At 38.2% G+C, this 22,698-nt stretch overlaps 1 protein-coding gene across 1 annotated transcript in view; it reads right to left on the bottom strand.

Annotated features, from left to right (window-relative positions):
* Positions 1–22,698, bottom strand: part of FRY (furry homolog (Drosophila)) — a gene marked incomplete at its 5' end in the record, with an annotated part of 116,254 nt that overhangs the window by 44,961 nt on the left and 48,595 nt on the right. The window contains 11 exons of the mRNA XM_009708215.1: positions 1,558–1,652; positions 2,586–2,773; positions 3,652–3,773; positions 4,409–4,607; positions 6,661–6,846; positions 8,788–8,891; positions 9,465–9,615; positions 12,777–12,859; positions 15,638–15,728; positions 16,490–16,658; positions 20,621–20,767. Of these exons, the coding sequence (XP_009706517.1) occupies positions 1,558–1,652; positions 2,586–2,773; positions 3,652–3,773; positions 4,409–4,607; positions 6,661–6,846; positions 8,788–8,891; positions 9,465–9,615; positions 12,777–12,859; positions 15,638–15,728; positions 16,490–16,658; positions 20,621–20,767 (1,535 nt within the window). The remainder of the gene's footprint in view (positions 1–1,557; positions 1,653–2,585; positions 2,774–3,651; positions 3,774–4,408; positions 4,608–6,660; positions 6,847–8,787; positions 8,892–9,464; positions 9,616–12,776; positions 12,860–15,637; positions 15,729–16,489; positions 16,659–20,620; positions 20,768–22,698) is intronic.

The raw sequence follows: 22,698 nt of genomic DNA, 5'->3' as shown, positions 1-22,698 counted from the left end.
ACAGACATGACTGAAGTGAGATTCAGGTGGCACTGCACCAAACCAGAGCAGGATAGTCTACAGTCTAGGTAGGTAAGAAGGACATGGGGATAAGAAACACAGAGCTGTGAAGTGACTTGTGGAAATACCCATATAATGGGGCAGTGGTAGAACTGAAAATAATTTTGGTCTTTAAAATGCCCTCATCAATGGAGCAAACCCCGAACTTGGCACAGCTGGCAGGCAAAATGCACAATGGCTTACTGGCTAATGTGAGAACTGTGGGCAGAAAAACCAGGGCATCTTAAGCAAAACCACAAAGATGTCACTTTATCCTCAAGAAACCTGTCATGTGGCTACCTAAGTTCTTGCTGGTACAGGTCCTTCAGAAACCTTGTTGTCGTTGCATCCTCCCCTGCCTGTATCCTAGGATCTCTTCAAGATGGGTTACCGAAAACAGAGGTGATTCAATTTCAGTGACTGATGCCTCCTCATGGACTATCATGGGACGATCCAGACAATCCTTATCAGTTATCTGTACAGATGAACATGCCGTCTTGATATATGCAAGGGGTTTGTCCTGGAGAACAGCTAATTCCTGACTCTCTGGTCTCGTTCCTACCTCATATACTATGAGTCCCTACTGTCTATCACATTTGAAGAGGATCTTACGGAATCAATAGTGTCGGGGTAAAGAATATTGCATCCCACTGCTTTCTGAAGTGTTTCTTATTTTCTGTTCCATCTTTCGCTTTCCTGAAATGTGCACTAAAGAAAGGTAAATAGCTTAGTTTAGGAAGCAGAAGCTGTATTTCTCCACTTCTGCTCTGTCACAAGTCAGTACTTGTGTTCTGCCATTGCAGTAGAATACACAGCACCCAGCCTACCACCTTCAGAAATGATAGCCCTTGTATTTTTGTTCTGCATGTAAAGCGTGGTATCTTCTGGACATTTTTCAAAAATGCTCCCTATTCTGTCATTGCTACTAGGAGTCAGATAGACCTTAATCTCCCTCAGTACTGTCAATAGCTGTGTTACAGAAGGAGCCTGCAATTTCCCCCCATGTACAAAGGTCTAGTTTAAGGCCAAGGGTTTCACAAAGATGGTCTACATGTCTGGCAAAATCTATGGATTATGTACACATGGGATAAAATTCTCCCTAGTTGTATTGAGTAGAATAAACCATGACCATTTACTTCTTGGGGAATACTTCATCAGAGAATGACAGGTTGTATGAAACCAATATTACAAAAAATGTGTTTCTTCCTAGATACGTTTTCTAGTATATGGTACAGAGGTGCAAAAAATACAATGTTTTTAAAGGATGCTAAAGGAAGTTATAGCCAAGTGGCAGCAAGGCAGAATTTACAATGCATTGTAAAGTTCCATTAGTTGTATCAATGTTATTTCAACTATTGCAAAATTTGGCTGAGATGTGCTCTTAATAACAGTTCTCTGAAGGTTACAAATGAGTTCAGTCTTATCAAAATTATTTTGTGTTGTCAGACTGCAGAACTGCACACTTAATATCATGAGACACTGAAAAAAAGAGATACAGTTAGGAGAACATGCTCTTACCGTGATAACACCGTCAAAAGATCACTGTTCTTCAAACAGTCAGACAGATTATCCACAGCAGCTTCCAAAGTAAGTAGTGCCTCCATTACATACCCCTGTCAATGCAGGAGGTTAACCATTTCAACAAAGACATTCAAAATAGGGAACATTTAAAAATCTTCATTTCATAAAAGGAATAGGCACCTACCGAAAACCTATAATTTCTCCTGAAAAAAGAACAACATTCACAGCAGTGCCACTGCCCTGAACATTAAAATGTCACTACAAATATGTTTTATTTTCTGCCTCTGAATGATCTATGAAAGCATGCAAGAAGGGCACATATCTCATCAGGGGATTGGAAACAGCATACAGACCCTCTGACTTGCAGGTCACTGATTTAAATTCTGCACAAACAGTTGTGACAGAATATTGCTGTCATCTTGTGGCAGTTTCATTACCTAAGTAAAATATGGAGGTGATGTCAGTCTATTTCTTATTAAGAGCTAGCAGTTCTCTTTCTTGAGTCTTGAATCTTGCAATAAATAGTCTCTAATTGTAAAATTTCAGTCTGTTTAGCTAAACCAAGGGAACATCATAGTTCACTAAGACAGGACTGGATCAAATTGGGTCAATGTAAGTTTTGTATTTTGTATTTGTGGATTTCTTTATTCCAAAAGATGTTAACACTTGAGAAATGAAGTAGTGTCTACTTCACGTTGTCAGATTACATTAGCAGATAGGATAGGTTCCTTAAGCACAAATTAATGATGTGAAAAGGGAAAAAATGGTCATCATAAAGATTTCATTTTGAGTGACATTTACTAGATGTTTTCTGGTTGTTTTCTTTAGAGTGATATAAGTTTGTAACAGCTTGATGAAGGTTTTGACAAGGTACATATGGATTCAGTAAACTCAGAGGTAACCTTTTCTAGGGCCACATTCTACTTTGCATCACTTGACTCCAAAACATCTTGTTAAAATGGTAATTTTAAATTAAGTATACATTAAATCAACAGTACTAAGAAGCATTATGTACACATGCATACCTGAATCTCATCTCCATGCTCTCCAATAACTTCCACCAATCTTGACAGGAGGTCAGACAACGCATGTGCAGAAAGGGGCTGCTTTAGGGCCCTGAATATCTGGAAAGAGCGACCCGCGTAATGTCTTGAAGAGCTTGAAAGAGCTGTTTGTAAAGCAACTTCACTCAGGTGCTGCTCCAAATGAAAACCTAAGCAAAAAAAAGCGTGTTACTTTTTTTTTTTTTTTAAATGACAGACATTACTGTGGGTCATAAACAGGCTGAGCCAAGTCCGTGGGGAGGATATGCACTGTAGTGTATCCTGCAAACCCTGTGAGAAATGGAGATGCAGAAATGTCTGTGTTTGGGAGAATTTCCCACTGTTTACCTTTATTTCACACAGAATGTAAGAAAATAAGCTGCAAAATGAAAATTCCCAGTCTGAAAATCTTTGTCAGCAAAAACCTGAAATTTTTAATCTGATTTAATTTTTTTTACAATTCCTGGACAAACTTTCAAGCCATCCACTATTCTTGGTGGCAGCAACACAGTAACTTCTGAACACTCCCAAACCTAAAGCCAGGCTGAATTAGGACTCTTTCTATTAGCTTCAGAAGGCTTTGGATAAGATCGTAAATATAAATACTGATGCTGCATTCTGCTCTGATCTTGGAAGATACTTAATTAGTGACTGTGGTGGTTTTCAAAATACAATCAGTACATTTCCTGAGCTCTAAAATATAATAAATTAAAACTAAACTTTTATTGCCAGAAGAAATTTAACAAAGTACATTTACTTAGTAACTGTCATGTGTTTTACCAACAGGACACAGAGGAACTTTCATCTGGTAGAATCAATCAAAAGGCTTTCTACCATCAGCTTTGAAGAAATGTTCGATTTAACATTCAGCCACAGTCCAATCTAACATGACTTTTTTAAAGCAATTCTTTCATATGTCATACATCCTTGTTAAGACATACAATATGTCGCACTTCTGCGTAAGCAGATCTACTAAGTCACAGGATAAGCATTCAGTGCGACCTCGAGGGAATATTCTATTAGTCATGAAAGGAAAAAAATTTGCTACCTGACTTGGAATCTTTAAATACAGATACAACATGACGCAGAAAATTAGTAAGCTGCTCAGCACTCTTGGTGTTCTGATTTTTGGGTGTGATATCTTCATGGCACCAAAGTGGACCAAACGCCCTTAAAGAAATACATAACAAAGTTCTTTGAGTTATCTGAAATAAATGTAGTCAGTTAAAATATATAAACTGTAAAGGCAATTGGATATTTCCACGGCCACAGCTTGGAAAACATACAACTAAACAGAATTTTATGAGCAAAATACAAGTAAATAAATATTCCCATGCTGTATTTTACAAAACCTCTTTTTTAAAATACAAGTTACACCATTTAGAGAGCAGTATAAACAAATCCCTGTTTTTTAATTTAACATTGCGTCTGGGATCTGCTGGCTGTAGTCGGCAGTTAATATTAGTTTCATCATGGCCTTTCACTATGCCCTGCACACTTCTTATCTGGTATTATAATAATAAAACTGTCTTCTTCCATTAGTTCACTGTTGAACATAATACTGTCAGTCAATTAAACATTTTATTCTTGTCAGGCAAGATTTCTTCTGTTGTTCCTGACACTGTAGTGCTTTTAAGTACCTACCTACTTCTCTAAGTATCAATAAAAGAGGAATGGGAGTCTGTAATTACTATAAAAGCTCGGTCATTTTCCTTTGAGTCTTTTAAGTTGCTATAGATAATTTTAGAGAAGATATGAAAGTATGCGTTTCAAGTACGAACGTATCCTCTGCTTATCTCCATTACCTGGTTGTCAGAAACTCAATTAATTTGTTTGCTTTCTCATCTGTTTCAGCAGCGGTGTCCATGTCCTCAACCTCTTGTGTAATCTGTGGGAGATTTCCACTGCTGCCTCCCAGACTGATACTGGAGGAGGTGGAGCTGGAGCTCAAGCCGGAGTCTGGCATCGGAGACGACTGGTATTCCCGCAGAAAGTCAAAGCCACCTGCCAGCCGAAAGGGAGGAGATGAAGATGGAATGCCCTGTTGGGCCGGCGTTACAGCTGAAAGTGTCTGCCAAGCAGCTCTTTTTAGAGTCAGCAGCAGAAACCTTCTATTGGGAAACACGGGGAAAGCTTGCAGAACACAACCACCCTCAAACGCTGATGGGAACGAAAATGGTACTGTGTTTCTAAAGGTGGAGAATGCAATATAAAATGAAAAATACCAAAGTCAAGATACTTTTTTTTTTTTCTGCATGAGGTCTACAGTACTTGAAAAAGAAATGTTTCAAGGCATTTAACATTCAGAAGTATGACGTTTTGTAAAGTGAATTTTGAAGTTGGCTAAGTTCATGCAAAGTTCAGCTCACCTCTCTGGACGAGTATGATGAGGAAAAAAACCTCTGCAGGGTGGAATTTTTAGGACAATGATATTGTCCTAATTTTACAGATGCAATGGAAACTAAGACTTTAAGACATTTAAAGCTTTTGTTCAACACCTTTAGTAACTGCAAACACTGGACTACTCATACGACATATTTTCAGCATTAAGATTAAGCATCTGACTAAGAGTTCTGCTAGATCAAAAGCTTGCTACGCAACTTCAGAGCTGAAATTAGAAACTAAGACCTCTTTTCTTAAAGTTAGACTGCTAGTCATCTTAGGCTGTATCTACAACAGAAAAACTGACCTTGCGAGAAGACTGGGAGCAGGAGGGGCCTCTCTACTGACAAAATCCATTGCAGGTCAGGAGACTCTTAATTTAGTTGCCTGACATTATTTGGAATGAACCTGAGCCAAAGTATTTTCAATTAAGATTCTTTGCTATAGCTACTCACCCACCTTCTCACTCTTTGTATTAGCTGCTCAAAAAAGAGTCCAAATACAAAATTTTGATAACTTCTTGGAGTTCAGAGGCCCAGAGACAAGGTACCAATTATGTTTTTCAGACACAGGAATGAAAACACTTTTTCATTTTGGCAGAAAAGCAGTAATACAATTTTAATGACAGACTTTTATTCTGTATTTAATAATTCATGGACATGCATTGGAAAAAAGATCTACACAACTCAAGACAGGAAATTCACGTGTGATGTAATATTGTACAGATGTTATTCAGAATGAAATCTCAATGGCCAAACTAATTCATTAATCTGAAATACCTGTCCTTTCTTATTATTTTAAAATAATTTTTTTGTGTCTCATAAGAAAATAATAATCAGTTATCAAGTAATATTCTTTATAAAGCCAAACTATTTATTACTTTTGGTTATATTCCTAAAGAACCATGGAAATGCCACTAATTCGATAATCTTTCCTTTTCATTTCTTACTGTATGGTAAAGTTCCTCACCCTCTCCCATACAACTAATCCTACCTCCATAAGTCTACATTGGTTCTGTGGTTCCTTCAAATCTCGAACAGTATGCTTCCTTTTAGTAGTATTTCATGACAACAGTAAATCCAGCTAGCAGCTTTCTACAAACTGTCCCCAACCAACCCCAGAAAACCAGGTAAATTGCTAAAAGTTAACAGAACACCCATCTCAGCAGAGTTCTGAAGTAAGCCTCCTAATGCAGAAACAGATTTCGGGACAGAAATGAAGCGTATCTGTGATATAAAGGAGGGTGTATATCATGTGAAATTTAACTTAATAATGGAAAATCTGAGCTGCACATTCTTGCTGCTCTTCTGTGTTGGAATTATTTATTCATTTCTTTTGAAGGTTGAGGACTGATTGCCCTCATTTAAAGTAGTCTTGACTCCCTGAGGGGGAAGTTAGGAAGTTATTAGCCATATTAAAGTTTAAAATTCTACATTATATATTTTGCCATACATCAGATAGCTTTCTCACTATCATGAAAAGTTATCTAATAATAATTTGGGCGCATCTCTAGGGTAGTTCACATGGAATTAATATTAATGGGAACTGTTCGTATTTGCCACTTTACTACTTTAATTTATCAAAACTGTTTTATTTTAGGAAAGTAACCTTGACGTCCTACTTTCAAAAACCTCACAGTATAATGCAATGTTCTTTTCTTCTTTTGCTTTATTACCTGTATAAAGATATTCAGGTAAGTATGCTGGCTGTACTGTCAGCGTCTTGATCTCATTCATCTCTCTGGTCTGAAGAAGCACTGATGCAATGGCCTGATAGTTGCTATTGCAAGATAATGCGATCAAAAGGTGAAGCAGTAACTTTTTACTGTGTTCAAAGACCTCAGGGCGGTAATGGTCAAGACCTAAAAGAAAAGGTTACAGCAATCACTAAATACGAAGTCATAAAAAACAAGTTCACATTCCAGAAATAGCAAAAATTCCAAGGCAGATCACGGCAACAGTTTAAACAAACAAAAGATGTAGTATTTCCAGACACAGTTACTAGTGTTTTTACTGAAATGTATGTGTGTATCTAGTTTCCAGACTGAGGTCCCATACAGGAGGTACAAAACAATCTGTGGAATACAACTTTATGCATTGTCTCACTGCTGTGTTAATTGGACAGGGCTGGAAAACCTCTAAAGATGAGAAATTCTTGGTGGTGGTTGTAGTTACATTGCTTACCTCAGTACCTGGCTTTGTTGCACAGACATCAGTTTTACAATGAGTGCTAACTGCAAGAGGTAGATAGTGATTTCTTAAGAAAGGAACTGACAGTCAAAAACTGACACTGAAGGTCTAGCACTGAGAACTCTGATCTGGTTAGCACTGCTGCTGTTTGTAAGATTTTAACACAACTTGAGTAATTCAGAAGTTACAAATATAAAGGAAATAGATGTTTGCAAATTAAACTGCACTCTGTGGTAGTAATCTCTTCTTGATTCTCTTTCAGTACCTTCCAGGATATTTAAAAATACTTTCTTCCATTTAGAGGCAGTTTCAGTGCTGAAAAATTGAACGGTTTTCTTCTTCAGCTCCTCTCTTCTCAGGATATATTCCTCTTTAAAAACCAGCTCCTTCATTACTCTAAGTGGCAGCAGCCAACAGGTCTTTCAAATCATGTTTTCTAATATACTCTAGTCACGCTGGTTCTTGTCTGGCCTGCAAAAATGAACCTACTTGTACTGCCGTAGTCTGAACAATGTGTCTTTGGCTCCTGTTGGGCAGGTCTTTGGAGATCTTGTGATCCTTGGTCTTACTCAACTGCCCACAGCCTTCTTCAAAAGAACCACGACCAACCTGCCCACCATTTTTTCAGCTTCTTCAGGTTTCTGCTCCTATTCTCCATTCTCCATTTCCTTCCACCTGCCAGGAGATAATGAACCCATCCTACCCTGTTCTAACATACACTGAAAAGGATATAAAAAGTGCTTTTAGTTGAAAAGAAATTCTATATTGGCAGCACTTGCGACTGAAATCCTGTTAAACCCTAGAGTTGTATGAAAGTATTTATATAGATATGCTAGCCATGAAGTGAGGACAGTTCAGTCTTTGTGCTTGTCCAGTGCTGGGCCCTTCTTGGAAGAGTGTCCGAGAGGGTAAACTTCTGTGACATGGACACATTTCCATGGGAAAGGAGTCTAGCTGTTCAACTCATTTCACACTGGTTGCAAACGAGTTTTTAAACAGCAGTGATTTTCATGCACTACTGAGATAGGCCTCTCCACTATCAGTACTACAAACCATGCAATAGCCTATTAAACGCATACATGGCAAAATTCTTTCACTGATGATAAAGTATTCTGTCAACAGTGAAATTAATGAAGCTGGCTTTCCAGTGGTCGGTCTCCTACTTCCATTATATCTGCAGTACAGTAATCTCGGCTCTCTTACCTTGTATTTTTGCAAGAGACAGCACTGGTGTGTGTAGTCCACGTCTAAGGCATGTGCTGACTGCCCAGCTGCTCATCGCAAACCAGGTGGTACAAAGGCTGAGTTTTGCCTGCTTTACTTGTGGAGGGAGGCTACGGGCTTTTTACAGATATTTTAGGTAGTCAGTCATATTCAAATTTCTACCCACCTCTCAAATTTGGGTGAAATTGGCCAAAATACTCAAAAGCTTTAAAGTTTTGAGACTAATTCAAAGACTGTAATTACCTCAGGCTTTTTTTCTTTCTCTTTTTTTTTTTTTTTGGAAATCATAATTAAAAGCATATGAGAAACACAACTCTACAGCTTCAGCAAAACTAAACTAAAAGGACAGGAGTACATTTACACTTTATTTCTTGTTCTGTTGGTCTTACCTAAAAAGAGAGCATGTAGCAATAAAGGCAGGTGAAGAGCCCAATCTTCTCTCACACTGTGATCCACTACCATCTCAGTCATGAAGATGACAGCAATATTGCACCTGGAAATTAAATCACAGTATCAGTTTGAAACCTCTTGGAGTTAGGAAAAGAGTAACATGATGGCTATTTCTGAAGAAATAAACAATCTCTACATTTTCAAATTTGTAGCATTTCTTCTCAGTATGATTAATGCGGAGGCACCTTAAGTACAGTATTAAGCAGGTAAGTACCCACTACTGAAAAGAACACTATTACTGTCAATACAAATTACGTAAAAGAGGAATTTCAGAATATGCATGACCTAGTTAGAGTAAAAGATCAAGGGGGGAAAAAGTGCTATAAGTAACAGCCACAGAGGCTTGGGAAAGAGAAATTTTCCTTTTCTGTTTTAGTTGTTTCTTCAGTCTGGTTCTTATCAGAAAGTGATGTCCTACATTGTAAACAGGCTTTCTGGTAGAAATCTGGTAGAATTGCAAGCCTTCGTTGCATGTTGATTTTAGCACTGGAAATTAGCAGAAATTGAAGGTATGATTTTCAGATGTTCTGAGTGGTGGGACAGTTGGATTGGTGTTGGTCAACCAGTAAAAGGAAGGATCTCACTGTTTGAAACGTCAGAATGAGAAACTGCTCACCTATGAAGGGGTCCTCGGGGTGTGATGGTTTCGGGGAGGTAGTCCACAAGTGGTGCCCAACATCCTCCATTGTAAGGCATGGGCAGGGGATGTGGTTGTTTGGTTTCAACGATATTCAGTAACCAGCTTGTATATGGAGAAACGGGATCATCTGCATGGAAAAGCATTAAAATAGAGTGCATAAAAGCCAAGCCTGGTTACCCATTTTGGAGAAATAATAAAATAGAGTTTATGTTAATGTATCAGCTCAGCTATTTGAAATAATGTGATAAGACGACGTGAGGTTTGCAAATTCCTGTCTTCAATAGCAAGTGATGCATTTTTAATCCCTCTTTCATGCTGCTGGAAATTCAACAGATTCCAGGCAGACAGCATTGCATGGTAGGAACCGCAGCTGAATCCCTGCTGTCACTTAGTAGTTTTGGATCCAGATCACAGAGCACCAAGCAACAGACTTTCTCTTCAAAAAACGAGAGAAAAGTTCAGCCAACAAAGCTGCTGTCAGAAGCCATCTGCTGCAAGGAGCTGCGTTCCAGTGACACATTCTTGCAGCTCCTCACCAGTGCCCTGCTGAGTGATGCTACAAAGGCAGCAGTTAAATGTCCTGAATTAGGAAGGAGGCATAAGGAATGCAAAAACCATCTTCGGTGTAATTTTCTTTCAACAGGGACAAATTATCTCTTGAATTTCTCAAAGATGTATTTAACTTTGCTTCAGTATGACAGCTGCTGTATGTTAATGAGCAGTAGGTTTTTTTCTTCCACCTGTTTATCTGCAATGATGTGGGTCAAGTAAGTTGTTTCCATCACTTTCTGTCTTCTCTCAGCTGCACAGCTTTGTTCATCTCTCCTGTGTTCTCTTCCCTCTCGTTATTCTCGATTTTCCCGTTGGTCAGCTTTTATTTCCCGGGTCTGGCAGTCTGTGATCCACTGCCGTGGAAAGTATCCTGTTCTTGAGATATATCCAAACATTGTCCTTTGTGAATTTGTAATAAGCGTGTTATTTTTCGCTCTGTGTTTTTTTTTTTTTTGTTACACTTTTGCATTTTGGGTGGGTTTGAAACTCTCAGCACTTTCCTTTTTTTAACAGTGTGTATCTGATGCTTGTCGACTTTGCCACAGGAAACAAAACCAGTTTGATGCCTACAGAAGTATCAGAGCTAGCTTTTTCTAATGCACATCACTTCTTGGTTTTGACAAAACCTCTTCAGGAGCCCTTCAATGCAGTAGCTGCTCCTCCAATTATTACTAAAATGCCAACTTTATCATTCCCATTCTTCAGTGTTAATCTTCTAAGGAGCACTTTAGATCTTTATGATTTAGACCTCTACTTATTTCTTTCATCCTCTGGAGGATGATTTACTAGTTACAGATAAAGAAGAATAAACTGACCTAATAATGTAGCAAAGTATAGCATTTTTATATATCCATCTTCTAAGGATTAACCAGATACAGTCTGCCAGATGCTTTTCACATAAAAAGCACTGCACAGTCCCTATTTATTACAACCAATTTAAGCATTTCACATAAAACTACTTCATGAAGTCCACACTAAGACCCAGCTCCTCACTCATGTTTTCACAGCTTTATGTGCAGATTGAGGAAAAAAAGAAGCACTTTGCACCTTAACGTACAACCTTTGCCTGAACAAAAGAGTTTCTGTGCCGCAGAGCTGTGTTCCCTATTTATATCCTCCGCGATACACGTATGCTCAAGTAGACTGGAGGGCAGAGAGAAGCCATACCACCAACTATGTTGCAGCCTGGGCTGCCTGCCAGAGGGAACAAGTTGCCCTTTCTTAATGGAGGTTGGATTATTTATCTTGTAGAATGAAAAATGGTATAAGAATTACTCTTTCTTTTTAGAATTCTATATAAATGTCAGTAGCAAAGTAAAAGGTATTTTATTTTACATCTAGGTATTCATGTATTTGTGGAAGGAACCCCTATGAGGTGCAAACCTTGCATAAATATTCACAGTATGATAAAGCTTGCAGGTACAGGCAGGAAAAAACATTTGGGCACTGGCTTGAGGAGACATTCCAAACGAGAAAAGAAAATTTCAGTGTTTTTTAACCTTTTATTACTCTAAGCTCTTGTCAAAACCAGCTACTTGTGAAGAATGTTCTGATAATATAAACATGCTTCTGTTTTGAAAGACTGTTCATGTAGATCAGATTAGCGCTGGTGCTCCAATTAACATCTGCTGATGAATTTTTAGTAGCTGCAGCACTAGAAAGCCATAAGAAAAACAAGACAAGTGTACTAAAACCCAGTGAGTTTAAATTGTTGCACACTTTTGTAATGTATCTAAATACTGCAGTGTGTACATACATGATACATTGTAAATATCGTGCTTCATTATTATGAAAAATAGTTGTTGATATACATTAAATTATCCTATCGTATTGTATTTGACAGTGTTTGCATAATTTGCAGAAGAGTATTGCCAAAAAATTACTTGGATTAAAGAATATATAAAATCTTTACTTTTTATGTCAAAATACTGTCCCAAAATGGTGTCCGTAGCACCAAGACAAGACATTATGACCTCTGTATTATTTGACCTGGCTTTATTAGGCCAGAGATGAAAGTCAATAAAAAGGTCTTGCCTTTTTTACATTTGGTTAGGGCCTAACTGAAATCTGTAGATTGGCTTCATTACAATTCACTCCAGAAACGAAGTCAAAACATCCAACTCCTAAAATTTACACGGTCGTTCAATAGTTGACAGAAATATCTTGGTTTTCTTTGGAATCTCTGCTGAGCATCAAGGGTCCATTTAGCAGAAATAGACAAAAAACAACAAGTGTGCTCGGGAGCCCTATCTCACTCTCCCCTCTAACACAGATTTGCACAGTGCAGACAGAAACTGGTTGCAGGTATCAGAGAAAAAGGTAAAGAGGAGATAAGACCTCATTTTTGGAAACTCCTGAATCTCTTCTCCATGCTTTTATAACAGCATGATTTGGAGGGAAATACTGGTGAAGGGCACAATTCAAAGTATTTGCTGTAATGCTCTTGGAAGTCTTTGGCCTTGCCATGTACAAAAGGTTCAAGGTGTTACTGTCTGGAGGATTCTCTGCTGCTGTCTTCTTATGAAGTTCTCTGGCATTTAGGTAGGTTTGACTGAGCCCAAGTTAAATAAAGGAAACTAATTAAATGAATTATGAAGGTAAAATAAGGACACTCCCTGTACGGTGATGCTACATCACTGTTCATACAGAACTTAGAGAGCCTCCACCAGTCATAAGAATGTTTTCCTCTCCCACCAAAACACCAGAAATTTCATCAAATTGAATAATAGAACTTACTTTTGTCATCATCGTAAGATCCTCCGGAGCTATTACTGTACCTCGATTCTAGTCGGGTATGTGCTCTGATTACATTACTGAGCCTTCAAACACAAGAAATATCTTCATTAAAAACAGAGTGACATTAAACACCTGGACTATATGCTTACTCTACAAAAAAAGCATTTCCTTAAGCATGCACTTTCACACGGGAGTAGACAGCAATGCGAATGCAATGCTGTTTCTTTCCACCAAAGATTTTTGCAGCCAGTTTCTGAGAAGTTCGAACAGTGTGCTCCTGTAACACAAGCTTTTAAAATTTAGCAGAAGGAAAATTCTCATGCTGCAAATGTGTGATTTTCTTGAAGCAAGACACTGTGCTAAGGCTGAACTGAGATATAAACTGTTCACAGCTAGTATTTTGTCACAGCCAGTGTTCATGGGTACAATTCTGGGAATGTGCTAAAGCAGTAACTGACTGAGTAGTCCAAAGTCAAGCTCGCCCAGGGATCAGGCAGCAAAAGCTGCAGCAGATCACCCTTCAAGAGGAAAATCCAGCAACTGCCAGAGCAGATCTAGCAGAGGAGTTAAGGGATATGAGAGCCAGAACAAACTGTTCACAGCTGGCCTCAAATCTGCCACAGATCCGTGATAAGCTCTTAGTGGTGATCTCCTTTGGCTTCGTCCACCTGCGGGTGCTGTCGGTGTAATCAGGCCTGGAGTGGAGTGAGAGGAGCCAAACCAGGGGCTCACACACTAGTGATGATGTAAAAACATCACCGTTTCTGCAAAGCTACGAAATCAATTACAAATAACCATGTTAAAACAACTATCTCAAAACAAAATTAAAGGTTCTCTATGCAACATTCAATTCAATTTCTTACTAACGTGCATACATATTATTGCAGGGTATTTAATTATACATCGACATACTATGCTGATTCCAAAGCACGTCTGTCTCATAAGGGCACAATAAATTCATTGTGGAGGTGAGAAAAAGGCAACATAAGCCATCTTAATTCTGCCATTTTCTGTCTTTCCAGTATCTGCTTCTCCTGTATTTTAATAAATTCCCTTAATAAATGTGTACAAACTGACAATTACTGACATATTTATCTGGCATAAAAAAGAGATAAAAGAATAAAGTTAAGGAAAACAATTATGAAAAAATACGCAGAGATGAAAGGAAAAAATTGTGAAGAAATATGCAGAGATGAATTCTATCCTGTATGAAACAAATGGAGAATACAGGTCATAGAAATTATTTGAGAGCACAGCATTTTACATCATATTGCATCAACATAAAAACATCGATATTTTCTGATTAGCTTTGTATTATTAAAAAAAAGTCCACATTTCTGAGAATAGTTTGTTTACAATCTATTACCTTCTGTAAACATTATTTAATATGTCTTGACACATGAGGTCAACAGTAATGGACATTCTAAGATTGACACATTGGTTTTGAAGTGCAGATGCACTTACAGCTTCTAGTGTCTCTGATAATGTGAATGCTAGCAATGAATTCAGGCAAATTATTTTACATTTTTTTTCTGATGAGTTTTTTTTTTAGAATAGCAATATCAGAACACCAATATCAGAACTTTGAAATCTTGCTTTCATTTTTATTATATAGTCTCTGGCAGATTTGAAGGCCAACGACCTTTTTGGAGTCACATTTAAAATTTACGTAAGACAAGAAACCCTGAAAACACAGTTAGATTTTAAAGTATAGTGGGAGATGAAGTTTGCTCAACTTACCTGCAAATCAACTAAACAAAAATCTAACTTAAAACCATATAGCCATAAACATTTATGTAAAGAACAATAAAAAAATAATCCAGAGGAAAAATAGTTTAATCTTCCTTTTAAATCAATTTCTAGTGCATATGCTGAAAACCACCATTTTGAGTCAAATCCTCTTTACTATCACTTTGAAACCTTACTTAGTACTCAGTGCCATTTTTTACTTACATTTAAATCAGCAGATAGACATAACTAACCTGACAGAATGCTACTCGTGTTTATAACATGTAGAAGGCAAGCAATTCAAAAGATTCTGAAGTATAGAAAAGTTTGCTCACGTAATTGTCTCCATACCTCTAAGCCCTGAACCTATGGAAGGTGGATTGGACTACTGAAGTGATACTAGCAACTATCAGGAACAACAGATTAACGTAATGCTAATACGCTTACTAATTAATGCTATTAGAAGGCATTCAAAGTTCTCTTACAAAAATAAGAGGGTTTCAATGAGAGAAGAAATGTATATCTGTCTGTGCTTGAGGACCTGATGGCCCTTAAGCTTTGCATTTATTCATTCATCATTTGTCAGTATGTACCATAAGTAGCAAAAGACTAAATTGAATATATGATTTCTAGGCAACATATTTTACATAGTTTTCCTCTGTAAGACATTTTATCCAGACAAAGAAGGTGCCTTTGCAATCATGAATACAAATCTGCATACTAAATTTTATTCACTGTCCATGAAATCAAAAAGTGTGATCAAACTTGATTTTTCATAAAGATTTTAGTAGTCGTTATTTGGTACACACTCTTCATTTTCTTTCCCCTTTGTGGATAATTCCTACAAAGCCACAATCGACTTAGCCCAATTCATTCAATGTAGGTTTAACAGACATTCCTCTGCAATGTATTATTAACCAACAGTCAGGAATCAGAATCATGTGAATAGCTTTTTTCTTTTAAAACTTTTACAGACGCTCATTTAAAATGGTCTTACTGGGATCATGTCACTTGGGATCACTCTGAGTATCAGAGTTCCTCACAAAACAATGCAGAACTCTGCCCAACATCTCACCCGTAGCCTAGGAAAACACATACATTTTGGAAAGAAAAAAAAAAACCAAACCACAAACCTTTCATCAGTTTCTTTCACCATTCTGTTCTCCTCTACATCAGGAAAACTATCTTGGCCAGCTACAACAGTGTTACTGCTTGAGGTCGTTCCTGTATATGAGACGGCAATAAGAACACCTGTTACATACAGCAGACAGTATTTGCAAAGCAATAAAACCCCATACTTTAAATTTTTTTAGCAGATACAAAGTGATAAACCTGCAAGTACTTGCAAATATGAATGAACACTGTTACCTCTACAAACCAGGACCTGGTTGCAGGGCTGAATGCTGTAAAGTTTACAGGCTTTCAGGGGTAGATTAACATAATGGTGCTCTTCCCCTCCTTAAACTAAGCTCATCCTCAGGTGACATAACCTATTGTTTTACAAGAATTTGGCAAAACATTGACAAGGTTAAATTTGGGATTGGTGTCTCTTAAGTATCTTTGACTACTGCAGCTTGGAAATAGCACTAGGCCTTTGAAAACAGAATTGCCACGGAGTTGAGGCTCTGAGTTTTCAGGAAACTCTGCTGCTTTGGTGTCTCTGCTGTGATCACAGCATTGATGAGGACTTCTTGTTCCAAGAAACTAGTGGTAGAAGAACCACCTCATATGAGTCCTGAACAGCACCAGACATTGGTAATATCCTACTAAAATAGCTGAGAGAATTAAGCGTATGTTTACAAAGCATATATGACACTAGGAATCAAAAAAACCTGTAATTTAGCTATGCAACAAGGCTCTTAAACTTGCACTTTATATATAAACAGACCTGAATGGGTGCAAAAGTAAGAGATTGGGTTTTTTTCAAAGAGATGAACACTCAAAAGAGCAGGAGAGCATAACTGAAAAGTATCTTTAGGTCATACCAGAAGCTGCAGCCGAGGCTTTGTTACTGGCAGCAAAACGGTAAAACGGAGGATTATCGCAATGCTGGACTATTGGATTCACTGGGTCAGTTTGCTGCAGCTCAAAAAGAAGCTCTTCCATTGTCTGAATAGTGTTATTGCGACATAAATATATTGCAACCTTTTTTATCTAGAGAAGAAAATAACAGTTACTAAACTCTGTCCAAAATGAATTTCCAAAGAAATCAATACACGTTACACTGCAGTACTGAAAAGATCCGGAAGGCAAATGTTACTCCTGGACAGAAACCACAACCACACAACTGCATCCATTTTGTTCATACAGAAATAAAAGTGCTCACTTTGATATCAGGAACATTTCCCCAGCAGAGTGAATCTGTGATCTAATTACCCCAAAGTTTTTGCTTACCATCCACAAACGAGCTGTTTAAGTATGTAACTATACAACATACGCATATACAAAACTCACCTAATTTTGTACCTATCATTTAAGGATATCAGCATTAACTCTGAATCACACTCAGGGATTTATAGTTTGAGTATACGATTTTCATTGAAGATGAATCTTCCTCTCTTCAATGGAGTAAACTTCTCATCTAGAAAGCTAGATCCACGCAAAACTTCATGCCTATATTTCCAAATAACAGTGGATGTGAAAGAAGTAGCTGTAGCCACAAAGAATAAGCCAGGCTCTGAGCAGCTACTTATATCCGTAATCAAGGTAACGACACATGGAAGAAAGGCACAGCAATTATGTATACAGACTTCATGCATCCTGATTTGAAACATCTGAGAGTATCATTTATAGAAAATCTGGGAATTTCTATAAATCTTTTAACAAGACCTCAAACGTTATTGTATGCATTGCAGCACTGAGGACTGTTGAGATACTGAGATCAAATTAGACTGAATTCTTGACGAAAAAACCGTGATGGCTATTAAAATCTATAAACTGCTGGAGCTGGGAGACCATATGGGGAAGCGTGCCTCTATGCTTGCTTTCTTGTTTTTAAAGATGTCCCTAAATAGATGTTTGTAGCGGAGCTAATACACTGGACTGAACTGCCCGTTGGTCTCACCAAGTATTGCTGTTCTTACGCTCTGAAATACTTCCATTAAAATAACTTCCAGACTGCTTCTCTTTCCTTCTTTTTTTTTTTTTTCCTCTCCTTTTTTTTTGCTTAAAGTAGGGAAAATGCACGTATTCAAAGTCTCTTTTACTCTTCTGTGCAAAAAATTTCCCAAGGACTTTCAGATACAAATCCATCTCTTTCCTGAGGCTCATTTCTAGTTGGGATCACAGTGGCACTTCCAGCTTCTTCCACTCCAGAGGGGTCACGTCCCCCACACTCAGACTTTGCCGAAGAGGTTTCTGAACTGTAAATATTCTGAGAAATCTTTCATACACATGTGAAAGAAAGGACAGCTCAGCAATTTGCACTGAGGCGCTGGGAAAAATTGCTTAAAGGAAACATAAGAGATAAAGCAATGAATTTAGCTGATTTAAAAAAAAATGTAAAAAATGTAAGTCAGGCATGCTTTTGGCTTGGACCCACGCAGGCAGAACAGATGGCTGAAGGCCTGAAGCAGCTGGTGAGCGCCTTGGGGCACAGGGGGCTCCAGGAGGAGATGGGTAAACTGGCAATCTTGCAACTGCGTGGTCTTTTGAGCCCAGGTGAGCTGGAACGGTGCTGATAAACTGTTGGAATTATCTTCATTTGCTAATGTGGATGTGTTATCTACATGATAATGGAAGACACATGTTTATGGTATCAGCAGTCTTGTGTAGTTACTAGAGTTAGGTATGACTTCTTATCTGTAAACTCCAGGGCATTATCAAAACACGGAACAGATGCGTGTGATAAGCCCGGTGTATTTTCCTACTCCAGACAAAGCTATCAGTTAAGGGGTGACTCATAAGTATAGTCAGGCTTCCTACTGAGGTTGAAAACTTTTTCAGATTTTGTAAAATCTGAGAATCAGACTTTTAACTCAACATTACAAAACACAGATTAACAGGGTGGCAGAAAACACAGGAACCTTGTCAGCTGCTGCCACCAATGAAGACCTGCTTGTCTTCTCAACGCCCATCACTGGAAGATGGGGAGGGAGACCAGAAAAGTCCCACAAGAAAAACAGGAGATGCTGAGATGCCAAAACGGACTGCTGTCTTGTGGAGTAAGAGGACTGTATTGTCCTGGACAGGACTGTGAAAGCCAAGGCTTCAAGGCAAGGAGGTCTGGAAAGAATTTGAAGAAAGAAGAAGTGCTATGGGTAGGAAGGGGATTTGAGGTAGGCTGCTCAGAGCTGTGGGATGGCAACAGTTTTGGCAAAAGGATGTGCTGAAAGCTCTGGGTTGGCAAGTACCTGGATGGGGGGATGAGGTACATGAGGGTCTCCTGGGCAAGAGGCCACAGGGTTATCAGGCATTTCCAATCAGGCTACAGATTAGGAGTGAGACATATACTCAGCACAGGACCATTCCCTCCTCTTGGAAAACTGCCCCTATTCCTTTTGTAAGCTTTCAGAAACACAACAGCTCCCATTTTGTCTCTTCTCTCTGTGATTTCCACTTCTTCCCTGCCAACATAGCTCCTCCTGATAGAGGCCACCTTTGGGCCTGATCCCAAGTCTGTCGTAGATTGTAGGATCAGGCAGGTTGGAAAGAACCTGAGAGGTCTCTCATCTCACCTCCTGCTCAAAGCACAGTCAGCACTGAATGGGGAGCCGCTGTCACTCTGTCACAATTGATGGAAAGATCTTCATTACCCTCAAGATATTTGGGATCGACCCCTTTGTCTTCTTCTCATATTAACCTTGAGCTTGTTCTTACAGCAATGCCACTTTCAACTCTTTCCTCTTTTGATTAGCTAGGCAACACTTGGCATATATATGCACTGATTTGAGAATATACAACAGTAAACCCTACAAATAAAAGGAAACCAACAGGAAATCTATGGTATAATAACAACATCTTGAAAATTTTTATGGGCTTCTCTATTTCCTTTATTCTGTTATGCATAGCAATCATCATAAATACTTTAAGCAAAGTATTATTTCAGCAACTGTAAATGAAGTATGTTTATGAGGCTTTTTAGATAAGTTTAATCGCATTAATAGCAATTTCAAATTTATTTCAGGAAATCAATAGAAAAAGACTAACTAATAAAACAGCATATTGTAATTGTGCTGGAAAATTTACTAAATTTAGATTCTGTTTCACCGAGCAACTGAGCAATAAGGAACATGGGAATGGGAGTATCTTGCTTTTCTCAGACAGCCCTGATTTTATTTTAACTTGAATAATAACAATATCCTGCACAGTTTGACTTGCACAGTGCAGGAACAGTTATATAATTCATGACAGCCATGCAAAAGCAAAAGTCAATATGGTAAGGAGCTTATAAAGGTTTGCTATCTCGTGTCTCTTGAGATGTCCCACAGAAAGCCTTAGTCTGCTAAAGGAGAAGAGAATGAGGCACTTTCTTAAGACTACATGCTTTTCTGAAGGAACACCTAAACCTTTACAACAAACAAACTAATAAGATCATAGCATGTTAGGTCCCATTCATGGTATAACATCCATTGTTTAAAGGACGTTCAAAATTTAACTAATGGCTTTGTAAACGAATTGATTATTTAGAAAAATTATAAGCATTCAGTATTTTTACTTCTCTTCATTTTTCATCCAAGTTATTTAACCTCTGCACAGTCATTCTGTCTTTTTAATACATTTTAAAATATACATATATTTTGCATATTTCATGCAATTCTGACAGGTGAAAATATTTCTAATATTTTTGCTCATTCATTCCGGCAATTTATGGCCAGTCCCTGTTACTGGTTCCTTACACAGACATGCAAAGTTGCTCTTTGCTTGAGAGGAGCCCAGCTCCTGCTTAAAACGAGGTGTGCTCCACTGGTGGAGATTCAGATTCCCACTAAATTCCTTTCTTGAATTTCATTTTCTTGGCTCATTTATTCCCATTATTTAATTTTGTACAGTGTGCTAGGAAATATGTTGGTACTTCTTATTTTTGAAATAGAAATTAATTTTTTGCAGGTGATAGCTGTTTTCTTCATTAAAACTTGTGCAACCAATAGTGAATAAAATAAAGTGCAAACACTTACATAAGGTAAAAGGATGGTATCACTGCTAACACCACACAAACTAATGAGAAACTGCAGTGTTATCCTAAGGTTGTTACTCCATTTTTCATTGTTGGCCAAAGCATTCCAGACATTTTCCATCTCTGGTCCGGGAATTTCATCTCCATACTGCAAAAGATCACAGGCATATATTTCTTGAAATATATGGACCCCCAAACTAAGGCATGCTCTTTTAGAGCATTTTCTCATGCAAAACCAACAGTAAAATGCCATAAAAAGTGACAGACCAGTATTTTCAAAAGCTACCTAAGAGACTCCAGAGCATAAATTCTATTTAAAAGTATTTAGGTTCAGGTCCACAGAAGGACTTAAATCACAAAAAATAAAGTCGTTCAGGAATGTAAATTCAAAAGATGATCCTAAAATCAAGCACTTTATTCAGTTTCATCTTTACAGTCATTCAAGCAACTGAAGTTCTGTTTCTGCATGTCTGTACCTACATCTTTCAGCCTTCACAGTAGTGAACAATTTGGCACCTTGCTCCTGAGTAAATCCTGGCAGAATTAAGCATTACACAGCCCTTTGCTTTCACATTGGAAACGAGCAGCTTTTGCTCGCTTTTGCAAGACATGGTTATAGGAGTGACTCCCTTTTGTCCAGTCAATTAAATGGTGAGTGCATGCATCCAGGCTGTGGCAGTGTAGAATTGAAGCTGTGCTGTTTCCTATGTAAGATCTTTGCCTCCCACTTCAAGAAGACTGTTTTAACCACTGACATTTGGCTAGGAGAGGAGTAGCAATCTCCAGGTCATGCTATTCCACTGACAATTATTTAATACACTTTAGCTACATCTACACTGTCACTGGCATCTACATCTACTGTCATCTACACTGGCACTTCCAGGGGCCAGTCCCTTTATCACACGTACAGCCTCAAAGCTAGGTCCATTGATATGGTTTGAAGAAAGCATACTTGTTCACTTTGGAACAAAAACTTTGTGTGGTTTTGGAAGCAACTTACTCCGAGGACTGCTGCTGATAGGCAGTAAAGGTGAGACTGCATCACATCTGTTTTCAACCCATGAAATTCCTCTAACAATATCCTAGAGACTCTGTGCCATCAGATAATTCACGAGCCAGTATCATGCCCTGGATATGCAACAAGTATCAAAAAACCATTCTGGTGGGCTGAAGCACAGCCCCCACATTACTTCAGACATGCTCATATAACAAAACGTACACAAAATAATAATTATGTTTTAATTAAAGGGCCTCAATGCGAGGCAAGATCCAGAACCAACTGCTACGTAGCACGGATACAGACATTCTGCTCGAGAAAGGATTAATCCTGAGCAGGTTAGGAAGTGTGAACCACTCTGTCCCATACGACATAGGTACCAGGCATCACTTCCTGGAGCTTCTGTGTTTTGCAGTTTAGACATAGGTACTGAATCTGGCAAAAGCAGTGCCAGAGCAGGCACGGCACACTAGTACAGCAGCCTGCAACTCTGCAAAGAGAAGGAAAAGATGGATACCCAGTACCTTCTCCACCAGCTGCTTAGACAATTTACATGCAAAATTGGAAAAAAAGGAATCTCTGGTCCTTTATTAGGACATGGAATGTAAAATACCTTCCCTTTTACAGAAGAAAGTTTTAACTAGCACCTTAGAAATTTATACCTATTTTTTCCTTTTCTATCTCTTAAAGAATATTTAAGTGTTTGCTAGAAAGTACAAGAGCTTCAGTAGGACAAATTCCAGCTGCTCATTCTCACCCTCAAATAAACTTTCACCTGCTGCCCTAGACATTAACCCAGGAGGTGATACAGGAGGGAACGGAACTTAGTTCCTCTGTAAGTAATCCTTAATACTCTGACTACTAAGGTTTTTTTTGAAAAGGGTAAAACACTTTTCTTTGTTCATGTTTTGAAAGTGAACAGTTTTAGCATTGTCCTTAAAAAAAAAAGTAAAGGAACTTCTTCAAAAACAAGATTGTGTCTGATTAGTACACACTTTGTTTGCACTGATTTGTTCCAGCGCAAAGTTTCTGTTACCAGAGGGAAGTAAGCAAAGTACCTTTTCCTTAAGAAATCTAAGTTT

Source organism: Cariama cristata, unplaced genomic scaffold (assembly GCF_000690535.1).
Source record: "Cariama cristata isolate BGI_N322 unplaced genomic scaffold, ASM69053v1 scaffold329, whole genome shotgun sequence".
Classification (NCBI taxonomy): Eukaryota; Metazoa; Chordata; class Aves; order Cariamiformes; family Cariamidae; genus Cariama; species Cariama cristata.
Note: the sequence above shows the minus strand (reverse complement) of the source record. Positions and strands in the feature narration are given on the sequence as shown.